General features: G+C 40.4%; 1 protein-coding gene across 2 annotated transcripts in view; it reads left to right on the top strand.

Moving 5' to 3' along the window:
* Positions 1-24,155, top strand: part of CD34 (CD34 molecule) — a 118,143-nt gene that overhangs the window by 77,318 nt on the left and 16,670 nt on the right. The window contains exons 1-4 of one of the 2 annotated variants that reach the window (XM_083617554.1): positions 1,760-1,951; positions 19,542-19,688; positions 20,956-21,200; positions 21,929-22,009. In XM_083617554.1, the coding sequence (XP_083473680.1) occupies positions 1,876-1,951; positions 19,542-19,688; positions 20,956-21,200; positions 21,929-22,009 (549 nt within the window). In that variant the 5' untranslated portion in view covers positions 1,760-1,875. Of the gene's footprint in view, positions 1-1,759; positions 1,952-19,541; positions 19,689-20,955; positions 21,201-21,928; positions 22,010-24,155 lie in introns of those variants that run through there. The other variant, XM_083617555.1, reaches the window with a different exon arrangement.

Raw genomic sequence — 24,155 nt, 5'->3', positions numbered from 1 at the left:
TGCTGTGATTTGTGCAGGAGGGTTGATCTGGAAGATAGTGTCCTGGATATGGGGGTGCATTGTATTGGAAGAGCCAAACTAGAAGTTACACAGGTCAGAAACTTTGGCCTTCCAGATGTCACTGGACTACAACTCCCATCATCTCTGATAATTGACTGTGCCAGCTGGGGCTGATGGGAATTGGGAGTCCAATATTATTACAAGTTCCCCACCTGTCTTACACTTAACATGCGGTTGCTACCAAAAATGGCTGCTTGTCTAGATTCCCCCTCCCTTTCCCTGTCTAACAGAACCCATCTGTGCCTAGATGGTTACAATGCTGTAGTTTGCTCTGATGCTGCTCTCCAACATTAGCTGCTACTTATTGGGTAGGGGGAGTGCCACACTGAATGTCAATGTAATATATGAAGCCTGCTAACATAAAATGATGATGGCATGGGAGAATAAAGTGTGGAACAGAAGATGGACCACAGAGGTGGGAGAAAATACATATGCAATATAAGCTCTTCTGGTTCTACCTCTGACTTCTGTGCATTCAGCAGAACCTCTGCCTAGCGCCTATGTGCACGTAAGCTTAATGCATCTAGACTCTCTGCATAGTCAAGGACCCTGTTTTTTCCAGGGTTCTGGTCATGTGTACAAGCCCATATACATGCAAGATGAATGCATGAAGGTTCACATCAGAGTTTCTACTGCATTGATAGAGGTCAGAGCATAGGGCTGAAGCTTAGTGGTCCAGCATATACTCTAGTTACATGTAGGTAGCCATGTTGGTCTGCCATAGTCAAAACAAAATAAAAAAAATCCTCCCAGTAGTACCTTAGAGACCAAATAAGTTTGTTATTGGTATGAGCTTTCATGTGCATGCACACTTCTTCAGCATATACTCTGCATGCAGAAAGTTCCTGGTTGAACTCCTAGCATCTCGGGTGAAAATAAATATAGCAGGAGATCTCAAAGACCTCTCTGTGAGGCAGACTTTGGGCAGCTAATGCCAGTAATAGGAGGCAATACTGGGCTAATTGTGCCAATGTATAAGGCAGCTTCATATGTGAACCCACTTCCTCTCTAGTTTGTGGCTTTGTTGTGTGGAAGAATCCTATGGAACTTGTGGCTTTGTTGTGTGGAAGAATCCTATGGAACTTAAAACAAGTATGAGTTAACGTTAACACTTGTATGTGTGAAGTAATTAAAAGAAGGGCAAGCAAAATGTTTTTAGTGTAATTTATCTCATTTAATTTAGAGAAATCCAGTGACATGAAGCTTCTTGTTACTTGCAGTGACACCCAAATAAAATAAGGACTAATTTCACTGGTTTTGAAAATCATGCTTGCTTACATTTCAGAATGTTTCCAGCTACAGGCAATGTCCCCTCCTGGGTTAACTTGATGTTAATTCACATTAAGTTATTCATTTTTTTCCTTCACTCTACCATTGCTTATTTTGTAGTACTAGGAGCCAGAACTGGATTCTTGTAAGGTTTTCCCCAAGTTCCCTCCGATGATTTGTGATCTGTTTGCAGTTTTTAAAATTCTGACATGCACCATGTTGCTGTTATAACACATGAAATTTGTATTTACATTCTCTACTTATGTAGTGTTCATGTTAGATTACCTTCAAAAAGCTTTCTGTGACATTTTTACACAGTTTTAAATTCTGGGAATGTCCTGTCCACAGTGATAGAAAGCAGTTTCCAGGAAAGAGTTAAACTGATGTAATATTGTTGGGCGGAAGTTTAACAAATGTGAGAACTATATAAAGCTATGAGATCAGAGGTTTGGAAACATCTTTTAGAAGGGAATCCTATCGAACTCAGTACAGTACTGACCTCACTTTTACTCATAGGCACTGCTTAACAGTTCACCGTTGGAAATAATGTTACAGTGGAGTTTTAAAGTACTGAAGGAGAGGCATTTATTCTGGACAGTGTTCTGTGCTTTGAGCCTGCTGGGTGAGTATTCGGTATGGGGGGTGGGACCCAACCTTACAACTGCTGTGTTACTTGCAGACTGAAAATGAAGAATGGATTTTGTTCTGCCTGTGCCATAGTTACTGAATACTGAAAGAAGTTTATCTCTTGTAATATCTGTTAGATGGCTAGATGCTAATAACATTAGAAGCAAACTGGTAAACAGAATGCATAGCATGTAAAGGAATAGTGCACACAACTGAAATACTCTAATTGGTGGCATATAGAATTTTTGCAGGTTTTATAGTTGTATAGTTGCCCATGTGCAGAAGTGGCATGCAGAAGGATATCAGATACACACATTTTATTCATGGTTTTGCAATTCTCCATACCAGATATCTCCAGTGATTGTTAGCAAGGCTTCAGTATCCCAGAGACTAACATACATTATTTTTATTAAACATAATATCCTAGACTGTTTAGCTGAGAGCGTCTGTTTGTAGCCTGCTAGCCTATAGTGGTTGGCACAACTGACTACTTTTGGTAATTACTGTTACTATTTTTGAATGCTTATGCATTTTGTTTGTACAACTTAAAAAAGTAATGATTTGGGAATGTTATGTTGCTATTTTCTAACTTGAAGGTACTGCACAGTGTATGTATAGCACAACTGTGTGTTTTGCACACTTTTGCAGCCAGACTACTTTAATTTCTCTTTATCCACTAGACCATAAGACCCTCCGTAGACAAGTCACTGGGCTGTATTCCTGTCTTTTTAATGTTTATTGCACTTTTTAGTACTCCCCAAAGGATCGTGCTTATCCTGCTCTGAAGCTGGCACGGCCTGTTTATTTATTTTGCGGAGTTTTGTTTTTCCTTCTTACATCTACTGGCCAAGTCACAGTTCATATGGCAGTTGTATTTGCTGCCCATGTACATCAAGTGAGCAGGAGAGATGTGTGTCTGCAGCTGGTCACAGCATGTTTCAGGGACATCACTTTGGTGGCTATGCAATTAATTGCCCTCATGTTTTAAACCATTCAGGTTTAAAATTCAAAGATTTTGAAAGGAAAAAGCAAAGTAAGGCCTAATTTGTGAGGCTGCAATTAACTTTGTAAACAAATAAATATAATATAGTCTGCTTTTTCAGTGTTGTGTGTGAAAATTGTCTTGTAGCTGGCTTTCTAACATCCAGATATAGGTTTTTTAAAAAATACATGTGGAATTGCTACTGCTGCAGTATCTGCAAGTTCAGTGTTGAACTTTATTAAACCCTTTTGAAATTTTATCTAATTTTATCTAGTAATTGAAAAAGCAATATGATACTCTATTCCCTTTAAAAAGTAGGCTTCACTCCACACAATTACTTGATCCAGCTAGGGAGAAAATCATGTAAGCACATTTACCAATGAAGTCCAATGTTGAATAAAGATAGGAATCGGCATGCATCTGTCTATTGTGACTCTCATTCATACTACATTGAAAGGCTTCTAATGTGAATGAGAAGGTGCATCCAGGGCCATTAGTTATGTACAACCAGAGCTGGATTTCCATCGCAATTAGAGATGCTTTCCAACACATGAATTAGCATTTTGAAGATGCACATAGGGTTCTGTTTTTGGCTCCTGTCTACACTTGGCAAATATTTTCAAGGTAATTTTACGCCTGTGTGTCTTGGCTTCGTCTTCTGCAATAATACTTTATCTTCTTGGGCATATTGCCTAGAAATGTATGCATGAAAAGCATTATGTCATAGTTAAAGCAGTGGTGGAATGCAAGCATACGAAGCTTGCTTAGCTGCCTAGATATAGCCTCATCAGTGAGCTTGCATTTTCTATTAGGGAAACATGGTTTTTGTTTTGGTAAGTAAAGCTAGTGGTCACCATACCTTGGGCTGTGAACGTGCTGGATTTCCCTCTCTAAAGCATGAAAAACAATTGGGTATATATTTTAATTTGTGTTCTATCATGGCATGCAAGTAAATCCCATGCCAAAATCTCCGTCACCTTAGAACGTTCAGCACACTATTACTAACTTTCAGAACTATACTAATCAAACTGAATATGGTTCAGAAGACTATCAGCTAAAACCATGCATTTCTCTGGAGATGTAATTGTTTTTATTTTGTATTTTTATGCTGTGAACCGCTCTGAGATCTTCAGACTTAGGGTGGTATACAGATTGATTGATTGATTGATTGATTGATTGATTGAATAAATAAAGTTAGTTAAACACATTAAGAACAAGCGTAATTTACAGATACATTCCTACGGTGACAGTACTGTGAGGTGTCACTTGGTAGTTGAGGAAATGTCCCCCCCCCCCTTGGTCCACTGGCTGTGTACACAACATACATTTAAAGCACCCCACCCCCACAAGAAACCTGGTAGTTGCAGTTTGTTAAGGGTGCTGGGAATTGTAGTACTGTGGGAGGAGGTAAACAACACTTTGTTTGCATGTTGGATAGTATGTCATTTTCTTGGTACAAAGGTCAACCACTTTTATGTCTACTTCCTGTTCCTAATTTTCAGCATCAGTTGTGTTTTCCCAGGCTACCTTGAGGTATGTGTGGGTAAAAATATTAAGTGCAAAAATGAATTATACACATCCAAACGCACTGTAGACTTGAACTGGTAAACCTAAGCCAGTCACATTTTTCCAGCACATGTTCTCTGCATGCCCACAGCTCTTAGGTCATACATAACTCCCTTTCACACATTACATGTTTACCACAGCAAACAGAAATGTAACCATAGCCTACACGATTGTGAAGCAGCTTTTAGGGTTTTTGTTCTGCATAGATAGTAGTACACGTGATGACATTCAGAGGCATCAAGTGATACATTGATCTGATCCTGCAAGGTTCTGCAAGACATCTATTGTGAGATGCTAGTTTCTCAACTCCCACTGATTTACATGAAAATAAGGTCAGTTTTCCCAATTACCAAAAAGATGGCTTATGTTCTGAGAGCATCTTATTGTAACTTTATTTGCTTATTTATTTAACTTGATTTTCACTGTGATTTCATAGTTCACACACACTGTTAACAAAGTTACACTGTTTTATGTGCACATGTTAAAATGTAATGTATGAATGCAACAAACATATTTTTATAAACATGCCTATTATATGCTACTAGGGAGCTAGGATTGCCTATAGCCCCCCTCCATGTGTGTATGCTAAGAAACAAATATATGTTTACCACTACATAATGTCTGAAGCAAGAGAAAACTCCTACATGGAAACAACTTCAATCTTGCAAAAAGCATGTAACAACAACAATTTATTATTTATACCCCGCTCATCTGCCTGGGTTTTCCCAGCCACTCCGGGCGGCTTCCAACAAAATATTAAAAATACAATAAAACATCCCTAAACAGGGCTGCCTTCAGATGTCTTCTAAAAGTCAGATAGTTGTTTATTTCCTTGACATCTGATCGGATGGTGTTCCACAGGGTGGGCGCCGCTACTGAGAAAACTACTACCATGTCATATGTGGCAATCTCAACCATGTCTAAATATGATCTGCAAGTGTGATTTTTATATACAGGAGTAGTAACACAGTGCCCTCCTTATATTATTGAACTCCAACTCCCATCATCCCTGACTATTAGCCATCCTGCAGGGTATCTAACAACATCTGGAGGGTGCCATGTTGTCTGTCCATGCTATGTAGGAAGCTTTACCCCTTGAAGTGTATCTGACATTCCAGATTTCAGTCCTGATGACCACCATGTTTGTGGTCAATCTGTTTTAAATAAGAATGTTGCAATCACAGCTGATTGTTAATTATGTTATTTAGAAAACTATATCAATATACAAGCCACTTCTGCTTTTCATGTCAAGATAATGTTTTTGATGTTGCTTTTGGCCTCATAAAAGATGCTTAAATATTAAATTAATGGTTCAAGAAAAGTTTCCTTTGGCATGAGTAATGGAATATTCAAGTAGCCTGAACCTGACATTCCCTACAAATTAATAATTATACAGTTTGGATGCTAAATTTCATTTTGACATTTACAAATTAATTTTATTAGAAATGTGTACCTATGAGATGGTGTGCTCATTCAGTTAGACTTAAGTGCAGTCTAGAAGAGAAAATTCATAATGTGATTAATCATTACAGATTTAAATTCAAATAGTTAATAAACAACTAAAAGACAAATTACCTGAGCTGAAGTGAAATATTCAAGCAATTACATTCAAATTATTTCAGTCAGGCTTCAAAGTTTACAAAGATTATAGAACCCAGATATTCATATAATTTAATCCATTGTCTGAAGAATAAGATATTGAAATAGCAGGCTAGCAGCCAAGCAAAAATCTCTTTTATCAGTTTTGTCTGAGTGTTGATTAGGTGAGCATGCTTGCAATGATGTAATGGCTTAAGCTGTCATCCTCTCTCCTTCCCACATTCTCTTCGCCCTTTTTTGGCATTGTTCGTGACTGCAAAAGCCCACACCCAAATCCTGTCTGGGCCATATGGAATAGGAAAAAGGGTTCAGGAGGGGGAAAGCATAGAATTTTATCGGATATTTCCAGAGGGAAAGGGACTCCACCCTTTGAATTCCTGCCACATGGCAGGAGAGGAGCAAAGCTAGAGATTCATGAGTAATGTAGCTCAGAGTCCCCAAAGGTGGTGCTCGTTATAACTGCTGGAAGAATAAAATATAAATACTGATGGAATTCGTAATCCTGGCCTCTCAGTTTCAGTTATTTCCCATTTCATCCAAGATATGAAATTCTGGATCTGAGCATTATCACTTCTAGCATGCTATGGGATCAATATGATATTCTTTGGCTTACCACTACCACCCATTTTCATTTTTAATCTCATTCAATCTATCATTATAATATCCAGTTATAATTGGGCAATCAGACAAGTGGACATACCATTTAAGAGGGCTGCAGCTGCTTTTCATGTTGCTTTTTAAAGTTGCAAGTTCACCATCTGGAAGATCTGAGAAGACACATATAATCATTATGTGAGACTTAACTGAGCAAAGTGTTCCTGAGCAAAGACTTGTGTTCAGCATGTCTCGGAAATTGATTCAAAAGTCTATGGAATCTCTCTCAGAGACATACATGTTTATAATATTACTCATATTTCCCCATGTATCATCAGATACAAGTGTAATTCCCAAAAGTATATCCATGCACTAGAGACTGTGAGACAGTAAACCATATTTATTCCCCCCCCCCTTTGTGCATGTATGTAATTTATTTAAAGCAGTATATCAAGCAGCTTCAATACTTTGGCCACCTCATGAGAAGAGAAGACTCCCTGGAAAAGACCCTGATGTTGGGAAAGATGGAGGGCACAAGGAGAAGGGGACGACAGAGGATGAGATGGTTGGATAGTGTCTTCGAAGCTACAAACATGAGTCTGACCAAACTGCGGGAGGCAGTGGAAGACAGGAGTGCCTGGCGTGCTCTGCTCCATGGGGTCACGAAGAGTCGGACACGACTAAACGACTAAACAACAACAACAATCAAGCAGCTTATTTGCCGTTACAAAACAATGTACATTTTGAACTTTATGGCATGAAACCTGAAAGTTCATATGAATGCCTTATATCTTCACCATGGATTTAGTGTGACAGTATGCCTTTATTGGTGAATAAATTTACACAGATCACATGCTGTTTCATGGGCTCTGGGCAGCAGGGGTGGCCCTACCATTATTAGCCAGAGCATGACGGTTGCCTCAAACAGCAGATTTTGGATGTCACGAAAAGGCAGCAAGTTGTTAGTTATTTAAATTATTATTATTGCATTTTTACTACCAAGGAGGAAGAAGATGTGCTTGTGGTACTTTTTACCTCAGATGCTAAAACAACTTGAATGGCCTTGGGTACTGTGTATCTTAATTTGGTGGGAAGGGTGCCATTTATTGCTCTGCAACAGGCACCCAATCTTGGGAGCTGGCCCAAGCAGCTTACTGGGCAGCTTACACCAATTTCATCACCCATCTTATTTGTCACTACCCCAAAATAACTCATATTATAGATACTGGGTATGGAAGTTTTGACCGGACCAAGGAGGTCATAATTAAACAACAACAACAAATGTCATTTCTCTCCATGAGCACTTGTGCCTCCCTTTCCCTTCAAATTCTGCTCTTTGACAAATGTACGTTATTCAAATTCTCTTAACCTTACTTAGATTCCTTCCTGCCATCTACAGCAGAAACAAAAGTCAGGTGTGAGAGGAGGCAGACAACTTTCACAGAGAGAGAGAGAGAGAGAGAGAGAGAGAGAGAGAGAGAGAGAGAGAGTTGCCTGCTGTGTGCATGAGGAACCCCATTCCAGCTGCTGGAGCAACAGCAGGTGGAGACATCTTGGTGATAGTTTCCCTTGCTATTTCTTTTCCTCTTCTTCCTGACAGGGCAGTTTCCTAAATGGCTACCATGTAAGGAGAGTTGCCTATATACGTGCCTGGGCTATAATTTTTCTATAGCCACAAACAGTGGCGATGGGAACACCTAAGATGTGGTAGCCAATTAATAAAGCAATATTTACTTAACAATTGTTAACAGGTTTCTGTGCTTGAATCAGAATAACACATGTGGAAAGCCAACAAGGGGGTGTGGGTGTGGGTGTGTCTGTGATAGGGAGGGAGGAAGGGAGGGGGAGAGAGAGAGAGAGAGATTCAGCAACCAACCTGTACATCTTATACTGGTGCGCTGAGTGGGGGAGCAATATCCAAAATACACTGGCCCTGTCTGAACAGTGTGGTAGCAATATGAAGAGGATGAATGACATTATGAAAAGCTCATTAAGCAGTATTATTCCTTATTTTAAAAACCAACATTGCTAGGCAGAGTGCGTAGTTTAAAGAACAGGATGGTTAACAACAGTAGTAATGAAATTTATCATTTCTATAGTGGGGTTATTTTTTTGGTGTTCAATGTTATAATTATCTCAACAATCCTAACAACAGCCCAGTAAGGTAGCCTTTGCCAACTTGATGCCCTCTGGATATTTGGGGCTACAACTCCCATCATCCTCATCCAGCATGGCCAACAGCTGATGGGAATTGTAGTCCAAAAACATCTGGAGGGCACCAGGTTTGTGAAGGCTGTTGTAATGTATATCAGTATTATTCAGAAGTCCCATGGTGTACTTGCCGTGAACATTGTGATGGAAGAGTATATTTATGGGTGCATTATAGTCTTTTGGTAAAGTTTGCTCTTTTTATTTAAATTACAACATCAATTAAAGCTGTAATTCTACACCTACTTACCTGGGAATAAGACCTGCAGCATTCAGTGGATCTTACCTCTGAGCAGGCATGTCTAGAATTACCTGTTACATTACACTCTCAGGGAGTATGAAAAATAGTGTGCTCACGATTGATTATACAGAGGAAGCTAAATATACAAACTCCCTTTGTTAGCCTCACAGCTTACACAGTTTCACCCAATAAAGGTTAAGGTCCTTCCATTTGTTTCTGTGGAGACAGATATTTGAGTAGCGTAGGTAATGATGTAGAACTTCCGTTTGACTGTGTGAGGACAAATCATTTTAAAGATGTGTTTATGTTGCTTGGGGACTATTTGATTTGATTTGGGACAAATAGTTCTCAGTTAATTGTCTTTGGAAAGCCAAAGGGGACCAGTACTTGGAGCAAATGATATTTTACTAAAGTTTGCAGAATGCAAATAATATTAAACTTGGCAAAATGTCATTCCTCTCCAACAACTAGTTGATATAAACAAAGGGTTTTTTTTTTTAATGCAAACTGTAACATGTAGCTGCTTCAAACACCAGTGGTTTTATGTTTATTGTGTCCACTTGGCTTCAGCAATGCAGTGCAAACTCTCGGTACTAATAAATTCATACAGAGTTTCCAAAACTAATGAAAACAAGCTGTGCATAAAATTGTGACAACTGAGGCAAGTTCCATGCCCATGTGCGCTGTTAAGGATCCTTTGGGCTCTAACGATACAGAACAATTTGAAGTTTCATAGTGTGAAGTATCTACATGAAGTGTAAAAGTAGGAAAATTTGGGTGTGGCTGTGGCAGGGAAGGAATAAATAAATAAGAAATAATTAGGACCTTGTTTTACAGTATTTGAGGTGGAGAAAATATTTTCCAAAATGTTAAGGTGATTTCTAAAACATCTGGAAAAATTCAGAAGTTTTTGTTTGGGTGGTTGTGGCACTTGGGGAGGCCAAGTGTTAGGAACTATGCCATTGTAATGAAGTAAGACTTTCTGCTAATGTCCATGTAAACAATGGCACACACTCATGAAGGCTTATGAAAGCGGTATATGACGCTGATTACTCTATTTATCCTTTGCCACAAAAATCTTGTCTCCTGTTCTTGATTTGATCTAACTTGTTCTTGGGGAAACAAAATGTAGCAACTATTTTTTATTTTATTTTTTTGTAATCAGGCTGTAGAATGCATTGTAAGTTCTTTTCGTGTACAAATCAGGTCTAAAGAATTATATCGGTGGAGCAATTTGGATTGCCAGATAATCAGCTTTGCAAGTTGATTCAAACATCCCTTTTCTACTGTCCTCAAAGTGTGGTGCATAATTAAGGAGTTACTAGTAGAATACAGAAGTTTACAAATCTTTCCTGTGCAGCATGTTGAACATTGTCTTGAAATCTGAATATGTACATCTAATGATAGCCAACATATTTTGCAAATGAAGATAATCCAGTCCCTCCTTACAATGAAACATGGGTGAGAAGTACTGCTTGGTTGGCTGTTAAGTTCACCCTATACCCTTATATTTAGATAGATCTGCCTGCTCTGTTTATAAGGAGACAAAATATTACGATTAGAGTTTATTTAAAATGCTACCCATTTAAATCTTATCTCTTTTCCTGTAATTCAATTTCCTTCCAGGCACCTTCATCTCATGGAACTAAGTAATCTTTTTTTATTCTTCATTGAGGTTTTAATGCTCATTACTAAAGGGATGGCTTTTAATGGATAAACAATTCTTTTTTCATGAACTTGGGCAATCAGGATAAGCAACTTAAGGATTTCTAAAAGGTGGCTGCATATAGGTTTTACAAACTGTACAGATATAACTATATATCTGTAGCTAAAATTTCAGAGCTTTTAGCAGTGAAGACCCCCTTCCGGGGTTTTTTAAATTTCTATTATGTTAACCAAAATAGAGGATAAGGCAAGTGCACGAAAGAGATAATGATCAGGTTGGAAAGCAGTTTGTGAACCTTGAGTATTTGGATGGATTTTATTTATTTATTTATATCCTGCCTGGTGGAACAAGTAGGTCTTAACTGCCCATCTGAATGAATGGAAAGAAGAAGCCTGGTGGATCTACCCAGAAAGGATGTTGCACAATAAAGATGCCACCACATAAAAGGTCCTGTCTCTCACGCCTAACTTCCAAGCAATAGAACAGAGAGAATGGCTTCTGATGTTGATCTCAGTCCTTGAGCAGACTGGGAACGAATGGTTTCATCTCAGTGAGTTTAGCTGTATTAAGAGACATTTATCTGATTTATGCTGCAACCCTGAGTCCATTTATCTGTGGGTACATCCCACTGAACTCAATGGGACTCTTTTCTGAATAGACAGGTCTACGTTTAGTGCTGTCAACCCTACTATTAACTTAAAATCGGTTGGTAGAGCATGAGACTCTTAATCTCAGGGTCGTGGGTTCGATTCAATTTAAATTAATTTATTCAGTTGGCTCTGTGTAATTTTCCAAGTTGTTGTTTTGGTTTTTTTACATCAGCTTTGGCTTCTGTTAAGTAATAAACGAGGAACTCCCTTTACTCACATGGAGTTATGGCTGCTGTGTGCACAGCTGTTCCAGTATTGTTCTTAATGTTGTATGCTGTCATCCTCCTTTGGGATTCAGAGTGGAAGAAAGACTATCCTCCTTGTTTGTTGCTGTTAAAGTGTTCTACAATAGCAATGCAAAGGAAACGCCAAAACAGGGTGGTTTACTTGTGGTTTTCTGGATGGTGTTGAACTCCAAAACCCATCAGCCTCAGCCGGCAGGGCCAGTGATCAGGGAGAGTGGGAGTTTATCTATTTATGCCATCATTCTTATATCCTGCTCTTCCTTCCTTAGGAAACACAGGGCAAATTACAATAAAGGCAATTAAATATTTTTGAAACAGTAATAAAAAAAGAAGCCTTTAACATAAAAATCAGGGAATCATTAGAAACAGCAGTAGAGTCTACAGAATCGGCATTTACATTCAAAATGCCTGGATGAAGTTTTTAAATGCACCTAAACATGTTTACTGTGAGGGTCAGCTATATCTTACAGGGGAGGAAGTTCCGTAAATGGGACAGTGCCGCTGAGAAGGATCTGTCCTATGGCCCCAACCAGCAATCAACACCTGATGATTATTATTATTATTATTTAGTAAATTTCTGTGATGCCCTTCATCTGAAGATCATAAAGCAGTTTACAATATTAAAACACAAAAATACATGCCATAACAACGAACATAAACATGATAACAAACACCCCACAGTTTAAAAGGACATCGATTGTTTAAATAGCCGAGGGCCTGGAAGAAGAGGAATGTTTTTGCCTGGCACCTAAAGACATGCAATGAAGGCACCAGGCAAAGCTTCCTGGGGAGAGCATTCCACAAGTGGGGAGCCAGCAAAGAAAAGGCGCATTCCCATATTGCCACCCTCCAGGGCTCTCATGGAGGAGACAACTATCAGGGCTGATGGTATTGGAAACACTCCTTCAAGTACTAGGATTCTAATTTGTTCAGAGCTTTATACACAACTACCAGGGCCTTGAATTGGACCTGGTAGTTCTCTGGCAACCAGGCCAAAGTTTTAAAGATCTGCGTGATAAGAAGATCCTCCATTGCTGCCCAGTGTGACAGTGGTGTGTGGTGCTACCTGCAGCTTCTGGGGTGCCTTCAAGTGGGGATGTCAGAAAATTCCAACAGAAACTGGTGTGTCAATTGCCATCGTTCTCTTATCTATCCCATGTTTGGAAAGGAAAGCAACCCAGCTAATAAGATAAATATCCACTGTTGTTTTCAGGCCACAAATGGTACATAACACTATGTAATTGATTATTCCCCCCCCCACACACACACACATTTGTATTGTGTTTCCTTTGCATTCTTTATCTTCAATCCATGGTGAATGACAGATAGGTAATTGACCCCTACATGTTTCCACCACTTCGAGAAGGAAGCATGCAAGCATCCATAGAAGGCTCATCCTCCTCTCTTAGCAAAGTCAGGAATAGAATGCACAGATCCTTCTTTAGTCACTACATCACAGGCCTCCCTTGTGATTAAAGATCTGCTTCACACAAAATAAACTGTACTTGTGCCATTGGCAAGAGCTATTTTAAATAGTTCCTTTCCCTCAATATGCTTTTTTGTTTAAGGCTTTCTTATACTCTGTTATTTAAGACAGGATACAGTTCTCTTGCTACTATTTAAAGTGTAAAACTAAACATAGTCAGAGTTGGGTGCCAGGTCTCAGCATGGCATTAGTATAACATGCTTGGCATGTTTTTCTCATCTTGAGGACACTGCAAAACATGGCCTTCTTCTCTTCTACATCTCCTATAGAAGGCCTAAGTCCCATTACTGCTGTCAGAGGCTGATGGACCCAATGAGTTTCCTGACGACTCTGGGGGATTTTCCATCTACGATGGGCACTCCTGTTGAAGCCCTGGCCGAACTCTAAAACTTCCAAATGGTTTGGGCCATTGACACGAGCACCTCTAAGTGCCCTTTCCTGCTTCCTGGAGCCCACTTGGCTCCCTGGTATATTCCAGAACTTAAGACAAGAAAACAAGTTAGGAGGCGGTTCGAACGTGAGGGGAGGGAAACTCTGTTCAAATGCAATCAAATACTGGTGAGGGCTCTTCATCAAGCCCACCTTTGGGTTGTGGCATACTTTGCTGCCTCCATTGCATCCTCATTGTGCCATCTGGCAGAACTTTTTCAGGTTGTGTGGGGCCTCTTACAGTCTGATCCGAAGGAGGTGACAAAACTGGTGGTAGCTTGCTGGAAGTTGTTTGCAAAGCATTTTAAGGATAAAATTGCTTGCATCCACCAGGATCTTGACTGTTACAGCAGATGAATCTGAAGGAGAGTCCATAGCACTTTTTAGTCTTGCTGTTTCGGATGAGTTTCAGTTGGTAAGGCTTGCTTGAGGATGTGGACAAGGTGCTTCAATCAGTCAAGGTGACCACTTGCTCTGGACCCTTGCCCCTTGTGGCTGATCAAAACTAGCAGGGAGGGGACAGCTGGCTGGGCCAGAGAAGTGATCAGTGCCTCCTTCAAGAGGAGTGGTCCCTGCCTGCTTGAAGGAGGCAGCTGTCAAACCACTCCTAAGAAACCATCTCTGGATTTGGGAAATCTAGCTAACTACTGACCAGTTGCCAGTCTCCCCTTCTTGGACAAGATTATTGAGCGGGTAGACATGGATCAGATTCAGGTGCTCTCGGAGGAAACAGATTTTCTAGATCAATTTCAAATGTGGTGTAAGTCTGGTTTTGGTGCAGAAACTGGTTTGGTCACCCTGCATGATGATCACTGTTGGGAGAGAGATGGGAAAATGTGTCCCTGTTAATTATTCTCAGCCTCTCAGCAGCTTTCGATACCATCAACCATGGTATCCTTCTGGAGTGGCTGTCCGAATTGAGTGTGAGTGGCCCCAATCTGTGGTGATTCTAGTCCTATTTGGATGGACGTTTCCAGAGAGTGATGCTTGGGGAGTGCTCTTTGGCTCTGTGGAGCCTTCAATTTGGGGTTCCTCGGGGTTCAATTTTATCCCCTGAGCTGTTTTACATCTACATGAAATTTCTGAGTGGGGTTAACTGGAAATTTGGAGTGTGTAGTCGGCAGTATGCTGATGACACCCAGCTATTTTTCTAGAAAAAGAGGTGCCAGAACTCAACATAAACACTTTCCTTATTCTGTTATAATGGCAATGGTGCCCACCTGAGAGGTGCTGGAACTGAATTCCATCTGAAAAAAAGCCTTGGCTCCTTTACATCTGTGGGTGTGGCAGTAGATGTGCTGAACTATTGTCTTGTCTTGGTAATGGACTGGATGAAGCTCAATCCAGATAAGAGTGAGGCACTGTCAGCGGGTGGTTCCGTAGAGTAGGTGGATGGGATGTTGCCTGCTCTGGATGGGGTTACACTTGTAGTTTGGGGGTACTTCTGAATCCATTGCTGTCACTTGAGGCTCAGGTGGCCTTGGTAGCATGGAGTGCCTTCTGTCAGCTTCAGGTGGTGGCCCAGCTGTGCCCCCATCTGAGCTGGGAAAGCCTAGCTTCTGTCATCTATGCTGTGGTAATCTCTAGATTAGATTACTGCAACCCTATACATAGGGTTGCCTCTGAAGATGGTTAGGAAATTTTAGCTGGTGCAGAATTTGGCAGCTAGGTTGCTCACTGAGGTAAGATGGTTTGAACCTGACCCAGCTGCACTGGTTGCCGATTAGTTTCTAGTCACAATTCAAAGTACTAGTTTTGACCTATAACGTTTTAAACAACTCAGGACTGCAGTACCTTAAGGACCACATCTCCCCATAGGAACCTACCTGGACCCTATGATCTGAGGCACTTCTTCTTCCACAATAGATCTGGAGGGTGGCAACACAAGAAAGGGCCTTTTCTGTGATGGCTCCCCATGTGCAATGTTCTCCCCAGGCAGGCTCGCCTGGCACCTTCATTATATTTCTTTAAGCGTCAGGTGAAAATGTTTCTCTATAATCAGGCCTTTGGCTAATTAACACTCTATTGCCTTTTTGATGTGTTTGTGGGAGTGGGGTTATTGGCTTGCTTTTGTTTTATTTTGTATTTTGTGTTCTCATTTTGTATTTGTATGTTGTGAACTGCCCTGGAAACTTTGGATGAAGGGTAGTATACAAATTTAATAAAGAATAATAATAATTACTGCAGCTGCTGCTTCTGCTACTCTCCTGGTTTGGCAGCTGGGGGAGCCAGTTTTCATCAAAAGTAGATCATTTCCGCATCCCTCACACAATGTGCAAATAAGTCCTGATGGCAATAAAGGACACTAGTCCTGTAATTGTACTTACCGATGGATACTTGTGCTGATTTATGGCTATACCTATGCTAGTTTTGACCAAACTCAGGCTGAAACAAATTGCCCATTCTCAGAGTCTTATGGTCTGATGATAGACAAGTCATTGATGCCCAAAGAAAATACAGCAGCTGTCCTTGGAGAAAATCCTCCTATTAGCTACGCATATCATTTTTGCTGGAGGAAAGCCCTAAGGGAAAGGATAGCTGTTACTTTGTGCAAGTCTATTTGTCCTTGAACATGTAGCACATAATAATATTGTTTTACAGGGCGCAGTTAGATGAGATGGCAAGAGATTTGTGATTGGATCTCCCACTGTTTTTTAAAAGAAAAAATGCAACTGCAGGTGGGCCTGATTCATATTAGGAGTTACATAGCTTGGGAGACGAGACTTTAAGCTTTTCTCCTTCAGCCAAGGTGAAACATCTGGATTGGATTATTGCAGTGTACTCTGCATGAGACTCCATTTGAAGAGTCTTCAGAAATTGCAATTGGTCCAGAATGAAGCAGTGAGAATAAAGGTGGTTGCTTGCTTATGGGAGGCCTGCAGGTGGTGATTCCAGGTGGTGATATCTTTAAAGCCCTAAATGGCTTAGGTTCAGGATACTTATGCAAGCACATGATTAAAGGTGGCCAACCTTTAATATAGCTGATATAAACGAGGCCAGAGATTCTGGCGGTGCACACGCTGCTTTGCCTGTTGACCTCTGATTTGCTGTCAGATGTGTTCAATCTTTACACAGTTCTGGAGTCAATGGTGACTGGCCCATGGCCCTAGCCACATCTTGGTCAATCTCTTTGGCATGCTGTTCTTCTTCCACTCAACAATTGCTCCTTTGCCCTCCTCTGCCAGGTGCTGCCACAGTTCTTTGCTTCTTGGGTGTTGGGGTTGTTATAGGGCTGTTTTTAGTGCCAAAAGCCCTGTGTGTAGTTGTCTAGCCTTGAAGATAGGTTTCAGAAGGACTGTCTGGGGTTTAACAGTCATGTTTGGTCAACTGTGTCAGTGTTTGCACACATCTGCTTCCTCAGATCCCAACATCCCTTTTTGTCTTGTTTCTATTTGTCTAGCATCTCAAAGGTCACACTGAATCCCTTAGCCTTGTTTTCAGCCTCTGATAAGTAACATCAAGAATACACATACATACACACATACATCCTTAACAACTGCAGAAGACGTGCTCATGGACCTTCTGCTGTCAAATCTAGTTTGGCCCACAAAATCTACTCTGAAATGGTGTAGGATGCTCAGCAAAGGGTATGATTCCATTTGTTCAGTAGCTGAAGCATGGTAGCACTAAACAGCATAGAGGTGCCAACTTTGTTCTACTAGAAATAAGTCTCAGGTAGATTATTTTTGGTGTCTCAAAAGGGCAGCAAAGCAGTAATTATTTAATTTATCATAATTGTATTTTTAGTGTCCAATGAGAGGAGCTTGTGGAATTTTCTGCCTTAGATGCCAAAATAACTTGATAGCCCTTGGGTACTATACACCTTGATGTGAGGTGGGGTATGTGCCCACTAAGGCACTGAAGGGTCTTGGACCAACTCAGGTATGGTGAGCCTGCAACCATATGAAATACACACATCCTGGGTAGTGTCATCTAATACATCAGTCATGCTGTTTCAGGCGCTTGGCTCTGAATATTTGTTCTAGATTAATTTTAAGATAATCCAGAATTCTTGGCAGAGAGAGTGTATCCTCTTGCACAACAGACTGTTCTTTTAATAAGGCTGGTGGGTATAAATAAACAACTTACTGAAACACTGGGAAATAATTGATTTATTGTTCTTGTTCTAACCTTTTGACCTGAAGAGAGAACAGGGTGGTATGGAGGGACAGAATTAAAATTCCCCTCAAAACTACTGCCCATATTCAAACTAAAATGCATGTAACTGTTTTCTCTTATCTACTGCTATATTAAATGAAATAATAAATATCCAAGGCCTTTGCTTATAGCCTTTTAAACTCTGTTTAGGTGGTGGGGTTATTCTTTTTGCTTGTTATCATGGTATGTATTTTTATATCTTTGGATGAAGGGCAGTATAGAAATTTAATGAATAGAACAAAAATAATAATAAAATAATTAATGAGGAATTTATAAAAGCAATGTATAGTACAGGAAGTCTTGACATATATCAGAATCACCCTTCACTAGTTGGAACATGGAATTGTCATATTTTAAAAGGAACAAAAATGCAGCTTTTGCAAAATACAAGGAGGAGAAGGAAGGAGATTTTAAACTTATTTTCTTGCTGCCTGTGTTCCAAGATCTGGGGGTCCCTGCCTCTGAGACAAACCTGTCCTCATGTTGAAAGAAAAGGTAGTTTAAAAAGGCTTACTTAAGGAAGAAAACAGGATTTGTCTCCATCAAACATGCCAAGTTTGAATGGCCTCTGCTAGTAGTGTTTGTAATTAGTTACACTATTAATAAATTGCCTAAAAGAAAAACAAGGCAGCCCTTTTTTATCTAAGATGTTGACAGATTATGGCAAAGTCCTGGCCTTGTCATCTCTCGCCTGCCTTGACTACTTCTTGTCTCTCATCTTCCCTTGATCCACTTGGCTGCCGAAATTATTCAGCTCTCTCATCACTAGGACAGTATGACATGGACACTTCTCCTTCCATCTCTACATTGGGTTCCTGTCTCCTTACAGATACTGCACAAGTTGCTTGTCCTTAACTTCATAACCCCTCATGGCTTTGCCTCTCTTATCTATTCAATCTTATATTCCATCACATCCCTTCCAGCAACCTTTGCCCACCCAGCTTCATCATTTTCAACTATCCAGAGTTCCCTCACACCCTGAAGTGATTATGCCCTTTCTCTCTTCCTGGTCCTTATAAAAGGAACTGCCTTCCAGAATGCCACCAAATGACTACCTATCTTTCTGCCTTCAAGCTCTACTTTTAAACTCTACTTTTTACAGGGAGCCTTTGAAACAGTCAATAACCTATTGTAACTAAGCCACAGTATGAGTAATTTAAACAATAGTATGTTTTTACCTGTGCCTCCATTCTCCCCACCCCCATGCCCTGTATTTCCCTTTGTTTATTTTAGATTGTAAGTCCCTAGGGTTGGAACCTATCAGTCCTGTTCTTTGTAAAGTTTGATGTGCATGGACGTAAGGGTGACTCAGTTTGTAGAGCATGAGACTCTTAATATCAGGGTTGTGGGTTCGTGCCCCATGTTGGGCAAAATATTGCTGCATTGCAGAGAGTTGGACTCGATGGCCCTTGTGGTCCCTTCCAACTCTACAATTCTATGATTCTATATATAAAATAAATTAGAATAACAATAGTCTGTTTCAGTTTCACGTGGTGCCAAACTATAAAAGGAGCACAGGAAACTTTGATTTTTGTTGGGAACAATGCTAACTCTCTCCATTTTGGTGACAAGAAAACTCTTTCTGTGGTGTCTGGACTGTGATAGCGCTTCCACACCTGCAGTGCTTTAAATAATGAACATGCAGCTAGGAACAAGGCTGCCTTCTTTGCAGCACTTCTATTCTGAGCCCCACCAGAGACTCAATGACCTACAGTGCTGTTGAGCTATAAATCCTTTTCCTTACTTTTCCATATGATTAAGCTGCTGGTAATGAAGCCATATCAACTACTGCACCAGCTTCAGAGAGTCCTGCAGTAATACCCAGCAATACAACACAGCCATTGACAAGCAGCAACACAACAGAATTGCCATCTGGGAACTTCTCCATCTCAACTACTAAATCAACAGGTAAAAAGGCACTGGTATTGGTTTGATACTTAGGATGATTCTATACTAGGCATTTAGTATGGAATCTCCCTGCATCATTTATTCCCTTTCTTATGGGATGTCCACACAATTGCACCATCAAATTATTGTCCTCCTGTGTTTTCCCAGTGCTTCTCTCATATTTTCTCGGACCAGAGAAAGTCCGATGTATTGGAGGGTGGGGGTGGGATGGGACAGGACAGTAAAGTGGCCAAGTAGGGCAGCACGGGTGGGGCTCTTTCAGCTTCCCAACACTGCAGGTCATGGCTGTTTACCAAGAAAAGGAAGGGAAAGGTGTGGTGCAGCATAAGGTGGCTGGAGTATGGCTGATTCTCAGCACTGTTCTTCCATCTAAGAGGCATACTTTCCACATTTGCCTTGATGAATCAGCCACTCAGCACACTTTCAGTGCATCTTTTAGTGAGTGTTAAATTTTATGTCCTTGTGTGTTTTTTTGTTTTGTTTTTATAATCAATATATTAATTAGTGCGAAAGCACTTTCCTGGCTATATATATTTTTAAAAATAAAAAATAGTGCACTTCTGCTTAAATAAATGAGCCAACTTTATACTGTTATAATGCTACTAAAAATGGCTTTTCTAGCCACCTTTATTTTGGCCAATCTGTATGTCTGATCCAGAACAAGCAGTAAACACTTTGGGTTGTGACATTTCATTGGCAGTAATTGGGCATCACTCTTGAAGTGTTTTAGCACTAATTAAATTAACTGGGTTAAGTTAAGTTAAGTGCTTTAGCACTAATTAAGTTAACTGGGGTGTTGTTGTTTTTAAGGATGTGCCTGGGGAAACCCAGCCACATGGGCGGGAAATAAATAATAAAATTATTATTATTATTATTAAGGATCAGCCAGGCACTTGGGTGAATTGGTCCCTCCCCACCTACTGTACCCAAGTTGACAACAGGACCAAACTAGATAAAATAAAGGGAGAGCCATGGCATTATATCCCATGCTTTGTTTTGGGGATTGTTTTTGCTTTTAGTTTCAAGCAGCAGGGTGGGGTTGGATTGGCAAAGTGCTCCCAGGGGTTAGGATAGGAAGTGTTTTGACGCTTTCCTCTTGCGCTATTTCCCATATTTATGTCAAACGGAAGTAAATCTGCTGTGCTTCTGGAGACATGACACAATCCTGATGCCATTTATCAAGAAAGATTCCAGTAAATGCAGATACATGGTTTGGTTTTAGAACTTTTCAGGCATTCCAAGTGTGTCTGTGTGTTCTTCCTTGTAGATCAAATATTTTCAACTGAGGCAACAAATGGTACAAATGTCACCACCCCTGAAACACTCACTGCAAAACCCACTTCAAATACAACAGTGCAAGCATCTACAACACAGGGCAGTTCCAGAAATGAGACAACTCAAAACACAACTTCAACACCACTTCTGACATCTACTTCTACAGAGCTGCCAAAACATACGTTTTCAAATACCGGTACACCTACTGCAACTGAAGCTGGTGACCGTAGTGCGATGGTAAGAAGCATGAAGGATTTAGATTGCTGCTTTGGGTGCAATGAAATAGTAGGACAATCTGATTTCTATATTCAAAGCTAATCCCACTAACTAACCAATTCATTGTTTCAGTCCTATTGGAAAGCGTCTGCAAATTGTAACTCTATATTCTGTTTCTCTGTCAACTCCAAGTAAAACCATTGGAATGGGGATGGTTCCACTGGGATGGCAGTTTCAAAAAGAGGGGGTTGATGGGATGGTTTGTCCATCTGGAACACCTCTAGTGGAATGCAAACATTGCCTAATACTAAACCCAAGGATGGGCAGCTTCCAGCTACTTAGGTCATGTTAGCCCACCAGAAGGTACATATTTGGCCCACAAGGCCTTTCCCCCAAAACCATGCCCACCTGCCAGTGGGTAGGGCAGCTGCATTCAATCCTGTGGGGTGCTGCTTCATCAGTGCATTTCCTGTGGGGAACACCCTGGCAAAGCAGACCCCTGGAGAGAGCAGGACTGAACTGTCCATTCATCAGCTGGTGAGCAAAGAGTCCAATCCCACTGGGTGCTCCCACCATTCTGCAGATCAACTTCTCCCACCAAGCTATCAAAGTTGCCCCAGAAGATGGGGGGGGGGAGATAAGGCTCTGGCCCTCCAGGCAAAAAAGATTCTCTACCCCTGCGCTGAGCATGATTATGTACCCACTCCTCCTGCCACAATGACAGTGCTTCTTCTCTTTCTTTTTGTCAGGTTAACATCACTTGCCTCAATATCAAGAACGTTAAGACCACTGAAGTGATATGCTTGGAAATCAATGAGGAATACTCTTGTGTAAGTAACAACCAGACCATAAAGAATTGGCAGGGTGGAAAAAGGCTTTTGGGAAGAGCCTGATGCCTGTTCCAACTTGGAAAAAGGAAAAAGTGGTGCCCATCCTCCATTGTTTTATGTTTTGAATGAATATTTGTGCAGTTTAGTTTTTCATGGGTGATCTGAGTTCCTTCTCTTACCATCACTACTACTACTACCATTCTTATTATTTGTTAGTCACTTTATGAAAAAGCAACTTAACTTTACATCTGTGACTTAACAGAATACAATATAAACGACTTAACTGTGACTTAACAGGATACAATATAAACAGATAAAATCCAGTTAAAGGGTTTTTTTGTGTGTGTGTTTTAAGACAATCCAATGTCATCTTCTTGCCTTTAATTCACCTGGCTTAATCCATCTTCTATCTCCCAGGCCACTGTATTTAGCCTCTCTTTTTTTAAGTACTTACTTCTTATTAAATTTTACTTTACCGTTGGTGCTGCTCTTAAACATGAGGGTTTGACAGTGGGAGAAATGTGTCCCCCTGTTACTTAGCAATAATGATAATAATAATAATTTTATTTTTATTTATTATATTTATTATTTTTATATACTCTGGGTGGCTTCCAACACATATAAAAATATAATTAAACTAGAAGTTGTTGCCAGTGTTTTCTTTTGGTCGGACAGAGGATACTTTCTGCCAAAAAAAAAATACATCTCAGTTGGGACTGCTGTATGGTGCAAGGTGGAGGCTGGGATGTGCAGAGAAGGGGCTGGTTTACAACATAATCCTATACATGTTTACTTTGAAATACGTGCCACTATGCAAAGAATGCAAAGAACTGCAGTCTTGTGAAATCCTATGCATATTTACTCAGTACTAAGTACCACCATGTTAAATGAGATGTCCTCCAACTAAGCCTGCTTAGCATGGAAGTTTCATTCACATGTCCAGAGAAGGAGAAATAAATCAAAGAATGTTTCGGAGAAGGATTAAGGAGTGCAGAAAAGCAATTGCAGAAAAACAGACAGGTGAACGTTTTTCTCAATTAAAATTTATACCCCACATTCTATACTCAAGTGAGCTAACAAATAATAAATTGGGGGGTCATTTTAATAATAATCATCATCATCATCATCATCATCATCTCAACATCTTCTTCTGAAATAAATAGTCCTACATCTAATTCTTATCCATGTGTATTCAGAACTAAATTCCACTGAGTTAAGTGGGATTTATTCCCCATTCCAAAGCAGTGTGTTAGGAATGCAGCCTTAATCGAGTCTTAAAAGGAACAATTTCATTTATATTTGTTAAGATGCTGGTGAGTCTTACTAGATAAATTATCCCAGAGTATGGTGAACACAACAAAAAGGGGTCTTCTACATTCCCAAGCATTCTGACCCTTCAAGATTAAGGGAAATCTAAGCAAGGGCATATTTTAGTGGGCAAGGAGGCTCAGATGGCTTCTAAGATCAAGGAAGACAGAGCTAATGCAGAGGTTCCTCGGTGTCCGCTTGAAGCCTGGCACCACTTTCACTCTCTGAGTGTGCTTGCAGTAATGAATGAAGAGATGGAACAGCACCCTCCCCTTGCCTTTCAGTCCTTCTCTGCTTCTGCTTCTTCTTTGGCGATCACTCATAGTCCTTCTCTGCATAGTTATGCTGACTGGATCCAGAATAAAAGGGCAAGAAAATGAGGAGTGACTGGCTAGGACAAGGTGGGTGTCCTCAAAGAGGGTGGATCAGTGAGGGCACCTTATCCCAGGGCCCCCAAAACTAGAGTTTGGTGTTGCAGTCAAAGTAAAATAATTGCTTTGGAGTTTTAACAACATCGGTAGGGCCACAGCTTATCCACCCTTCTTTAGAGGAACCAGCTGCTGTGGAATAAACTCCTGCTGCTCCGTAGCAATGGAAAGTGGCATTGGGATGGGATTCTTAATCTTACTGTGTTATTGGCTTCTGTCCTGTAAAGCACACACACACAAACTTGAATTTATGCCTGTTTACATATACTGGAAGCATATCAAGGAGAACTATGCTGAACATCTGTTGAAACAAACTCCTCAGGGACTTTACAGTTTAATACTGGAGCCACCTAGTGGATGAAATATCAGCAGGAAAACGAATAGCGTGCATATGTGTAGATGTAATACGG

Source organism: Podarcis filfolensis, assembly GCF_964270895.1.
Source record: "Podarcis filfolensis genome assembly, chromosome: 6".
In the NCBI taxonomy this organism is placed as follows: Eukaryota; Metazoa; Chordata; class Lepidosauria; order Squamata; family Lacertidae; genus Podarcis; species Podarcis filfolensis.
Note: the sequence above shows the minus strand (reverse complement) of the source record. Positions and strands in the feature narration are given on the sequence as shown.